We start from the raw sequence: 5,270 nt of genomic DNA, 5'->3' as shown, positions 1-5,270 counted from the left end.
CTGAATAGTTATTGCTTCCCAGAGTTAGGAAAAAAGACAACTCTATTAGACGGTGACAAGTATTTTCCTATTATTAGCTTATGTGCGCAAATAAAGAATGTGTGTAAAATTTGGGACCCCCAAACCAAAAAGAAAAAAGGTGTGTGAAACAAGCAAATGTGCTCAAATAATATTAGAGAAAAAAAAAGGGGCTCATTTCTATTAAAGAAAAAAAAGAGGTTTATTATAATTACTAGTTGCATTTTTAGAAATAAATAATTACCTACTTATTTTTTGTGGTTTGATAGCTCCCTAGGGTTAGGAGCCTTCTTTCCACCACCAACTTTTTCACCCCACTTCTACCGTAATCCAGGAAAAGTATGAGAGACTCACAAAGAGAGACCCCTCCACCATCTTCGAAATCAACAATGTGCCGTAACTTTAATCATTATTAATAATCCAATCCTCAAACAAATTCCTTCAATTAAGCCTCAGTCCTTAAGCTTAATCATTGCAGAATAGATCCTTCACACTTACCCGCAAAACGTTCCCATCGTTGGGTCAATTCCATACCAAAAAATTGAAGAGTGTTTTTCGGAATGAACCTTCATTTATCAGTGCAGGCTAATGATCTTTGCGAAGCATTCACATCTCAACAATGAACCATTTCATTTTCATGTCAAACAACTTTGAATTTCATGTGGACAGATCAAACTTTATATTCGTTTTTTTTTTTAATTGAAGTAAACGGGAAGACCATTTCAATCACGGCACTCTACCAGTGGGAAATTTCTGTATGAATTAAGCATATTATCAGTAATATAAAGTGACCGATCAAATGAAGTGATGCATTTTTTCAGTGGTAGTCATTCAATATTCCCTTTCAGCGCAAGAAATGCAGCCACGAAGAGAAATAAAAATATTTTTTAACAAAAAGTAAACAGGAAGATTCTGCAAGTTTGTTACATTGAACATGATCTTAACATATGGTGATTATAAAGAACCTGTTGGATGCTAATCTCTTAGCGCAGTAAGGATTAGTGGTGATACCACATGTTAACCCATAAATGAGGAATTCACTGGGTCAACCAAATTTGACTTGTTCTTTAGTTGAACTCAGCTTCCCTTCTCTCATTTTTCATAAGTCACTCACATGATTCCCAATTGTACAATTGAATTAATGGCAAGTGACCACATGGAGGTGGGGTTCACTTGTTCATCATCATTACGCCAAACATTATATTTGAGACACATCAACCGCTATTCTTAAATTATATATAGCCTTAGTTCACTTCACTCCAAAATTCAAGGGAGCCTGTTCTTTCTTTCTCTTGCTCTTGCGCTGCAACTACTCTCTCTAGCTTAGCAAAAATGGTCTCAGCTTCTTCTCCTCCTTCCAAGGTAACTCTGTGTATAGTGTTCTTCAGTGTCTGTGCTTTTGTTTTGTTGGTTCGGTATTTCTCATGCTCTGATTATTGCAGGAAGTTAATTCAGACGGAAAATGGACAGAAAATGGACCTATCCGAAATGCCAAATGGTGGTACTCGACCTTTCACACCGTCACGGCCATGATAGGCGCAGGAGTTCTAAGCCTACCTTATGCCATGGCTTATTTGGGATGGTACGTGGAAGATCAATATTGGATTATGTCCTCACCCCACATGAAAAAGCTTACAGCTTTTAATATTAACACTACAAAATTACATGTTTTTTATTTTCAGGGGACCAGGGACGATGTTGTTGTTGTTATCTTGGTGTCTGACCTTGAATACAATGTGGCAAATGATCCAACTCCACGAGTGTGTTCCGGGGACGCGGTTCGACCGTTATATTGATCTGGGTCGACATGCTTTCGGACCAAAGCTTGGACCTTGGATTGTGCTTCCTCAGCAGTTAATTGTCCAAGTTGGGTGTGATATTGTGTATATGGTCACTGGGGGGCAATGCCTCAAGAAGTTCATGGAGATAGCTTGCACGAATTGCACACAAATCAAGCAATCGTACTGGATTCTCATCTTCGGGGGCCTCCATTTCTTCCTCTCTCAGCTTCCCAATTTCAACTCTGTTGCAGCTGTTTCATTAGCAGCAGCTATTATGTCTCTGTGGTAAGGACCAGTGAATCCTTTAACATCTGGCCTTGTTTACTTCGTATTATAATTCTTTTATTATAATTATTACTACTGTGCTGCTTCTGCTGCTTTAAATGTCGCAAGTCAACACTATATTTTGATTTGTATCTCATAGTGTCTCGGGAGGAGTCTATACTTTTCTCGCACTTTAACTTTATGGGTCCTGGATGCTTTCTGAGCCAGCTTGACACTTTATGTCCATTAAAGATCACAGGAAAGTTCTGGTTGGATTCTTTGGGGATAAAAAGAGGTAACCCATGTGAGAAATATTTTAAGACAGGTAGCCAGATTTCTAGAGAATTGTGGTGGGCTTGTCTACTTTGCTTAGTTATCACTGAGTTACCTTTTTCCATAGGGGAATGTCAGGAAGGTGTTTGCTTGATTCTAAGAAGATTAGAACAAAAACAGGGGCATATATCTACAGAACCCAGATTAGTAGATTTGGAAAAGGCCTTTTGCTTGAACTTGGCTTGAATTAATTCTAAGAATAACTAGACGAGATAGCTATATGCTTCAGAAATTTCACTTTTTGATTAGGCCTGAGCAATGGCCATTATCATCTAGTAAAAATCATGTGACCATATAACCATCTGTTCTTTTCCTCTACAGTTAGGAGAGGAACCAACAAGAATATGATAGACTAATACCATAAATAAATTGATTATAATATGTTCAATGCTTAAAGGGTTTAATCCAGTTGGGAAAAAACAAGTTTGATTTTTCCAAGAAACAAAAAAAATTCTAGATGACCATGAGTTCAGAACACTAGCTCACTGTACACTGGTGGCGCTGTGATTGTAGCTATTCAACTATCTCGTGGGTGGCATGCTTGGCCAGAGGTCCAATAGAGAATGTGAGCTACGCATACAAGAAGACAACCTCGACAGATTTAATGTTCAGGGTGTTCAATGCATTTGGTGAGATCTCATTTGCATTTGCCGGCCATGCAGTGGCCCTTGAAATTCAGGCCACAATCCCTTCAACCCCCGAGAAGCCCTCAAAAGTATCCATGTGGAAGGGTGCCCTAGGTGCCTATTTTGTTAATGCTATATGCTATTTCCCAGTGGCCCTTATAGGGTACTGGACTTTTGGGCAAGCCGTCGAAGACAATATCCTTAAGTCTCTTGAAAAGCCTGCTTGGCTCATTGCCTCTGCAAATTTGATGGTCTTTGTTCATGTTGTTGGCAGTTACCAGGTATATGTCTTCAAAATCAAGAAGCTGCTATATTCACTGATATATATCCCTCAAATTAAGGTGTGTTTTTGTCTAGTTTGATGGAGAAAAATGGATTGGATTGTAGGTTTACGCCATGCCTGTGTTCGATCTGATAGAGAGGATGATGATCAAGAGAATGAACTTCCAGCCTGGATTAACACTCAGACTTGTTGCTCGAACTTCTTACGTAGGTGAGATGTCAGAACCATTTATTTCATTGCTGCAGAACATTTTCCCCTTGCTGTAGAGAAGAAATTTTCTGTACATATACATGCAACAATGTAAATATAAATTTTGTGTTACATGTACAGATTAATATGAACCATTTTATGCCTGTGTATATGATGGGCACAGAAATTTTATTGTTGAAAAGAGCATTAGAAATTGACCTCAGGTTCAAGTTTAGTATTTGAACTAGTAGATTAAAATTCAGTCTCAAGTAACACGTTTGCATATCTACCAACGACTACCCAACTTAACTGTCAAGTGGTTATGCTATCATAACCAATAGTCTTGGGTTCGAGCTTCAGGTATGCAGCTACGTTGAATAGTTATTGAGAAAGCTTTTTTGCTTTTGTGGTTCTTCTTAGCTCAACCTAGGCTGATTAGAATTCAATGTGGCTTCTGAATATTGAGTGGTTTGACATATATATATATAAATATATATATATTAAGTTTACATATCCACTACAAAATAATTATAGCATGCATTAGATGAGAGAGAGTTGGTTTTTACATGAAAACTCTTGAAATCACCATAAGTGGGTTGAAATGTTGCAGCTTTTACATTGCTCGCTGGGGTGACCTTCCCATTCTTTGGCGATCTTCTTGGGTTTTTTGGAGGATTTGGTTTTGCTCCCACCGCCTATTTTGTAAGTCTGATCTATATATCGTCCTCTGCAATTTCCTCATGCTTCTGTTAAATCACTGAAGAAACAAGAACTGATTCAAAGCCTAAAACTTTTTTATAATCTGACTCGTCAATATATTTCAGCTTCCAAGCATAATGTGGCTCATAATCAAGAAGCCAAGGAGATTCAGCATCAACTGGTTCATCAATTGGGTATTGATCAATAATTTGCAGGAGCATCTTTTTCCTTTTTATGAAGCATCATTAGAAAAATAAAACCCACATAAAACCCACAAGTAAAATGCACTGATTCCTAGTTTGTGTGTTTTTTCAGGTTGGAATATTCATAGGAGTGTCCATTATGTTGGCTTCCACAATTGGTGGCTTCAGGAATATTATTGCTGATGCCTCGACGTATAGTTTCTACACTTAAAAACGTCAGTACTTAGTACTGTATCCCAAGAATACGTCAAATGTAATTAATCTGCTTGGTTAGGCTGCTTTGGCTAGTGACCCTCTTTTTTACCATGATATTTGAGAGGCCAGGCCTTTTTCATAAGTAGAAATTTAGTTTTTAAGTGAGTACTATAAAGTTCTTCGGTAGAATTATTACATATGATAAATGTGTAATTTAATGACATGAAAACTCCTCTATAAATAACGGGTTGTAGGTTTGATCTCGTTTGTAGTCTCAGGTCATTAGTGCCTGCCCTTATGATTATAAAAAAAAAAAAAACAAAGAGAATAATTACATATGATAAACTCTTACCTTATGTTTGGTATAGAGCAAATGAAAAGAAGGGAAGGAAAATAAAACTTTTAATGCGCTTGATTTGAAAAATTTGAAAAATGGGATTTTAAAATGTATTGAAGCCATCAATTTGGTTTCACGAGGCTGTGATCAAAAGCACCCCTTTCATGATGTTATAGATGATTGTAGGAAGTTAACTAATTGCGATTGACAGGTCTTACCTATTTTTTTTCTATCAGAGAAACCTTTTTATGGCTGATTGTTTAGCTAAGATTTCTCATAGTTTGGATAATCCTTTTTGTATTTTTGACTATCTTTCATCTTTTTAGGAAGAGACAGACGGTT

At 37.2% G+C, this 5,270-nt stretch overlaps 1 protein-coding gene across 1 annotated transcript; it reads left to right on the top strand.

Moving 5' to 3' along the window:
* The first annotated feature begins 1,024 nt into the window (after positions 1-1,024).
* Positions 1,025-4,927, top strand: LOC114726272 (lysine histidine transporter-like 6). The gene is made up of 8 exons (XM_028912860.1): positions 1,025-1,380; positions 1,461-1,600; positions 1,701-2,084; positions 2,910-3,303; positions 3,410-3,515; positions 4,105-4,196; positions 4,319-4,387; positions 4,509-4,927. The coding sequence occupies exons 1-8, from the start codon at positions 1,351-1,353 to the stop codon at positions 4,605-4,607; spliced, it is 1,314 nt and encodes a 437-aa protein (XP_028768693.1). The 5' UTR covers positions 1,025-1,350; the 3' UTR covers positions 4,608-4,927.
* Positions 4,928-5,270: the final 343 nt, after the last annotated feature.

Source organism: Neltuma alba, unplaced genomic scaffold (assembly GCF_004799145.2).
Source record: "Neltuma alba isolate B1F8T4 unplaced genomic scaffold, ASM479914v2 tig00012348_pilon, whole genome shotgun sequence".
NCBI classification, from domain to species: Eukaryota; Viridiplantae; Streptophyta; class Magnoliopsida; order Fabales; family Fabaceae; genus Neltuma; species Neltuma alba.
This window is presented reverse-complemented; position numbering and strand designations above follow the sequence as displayed.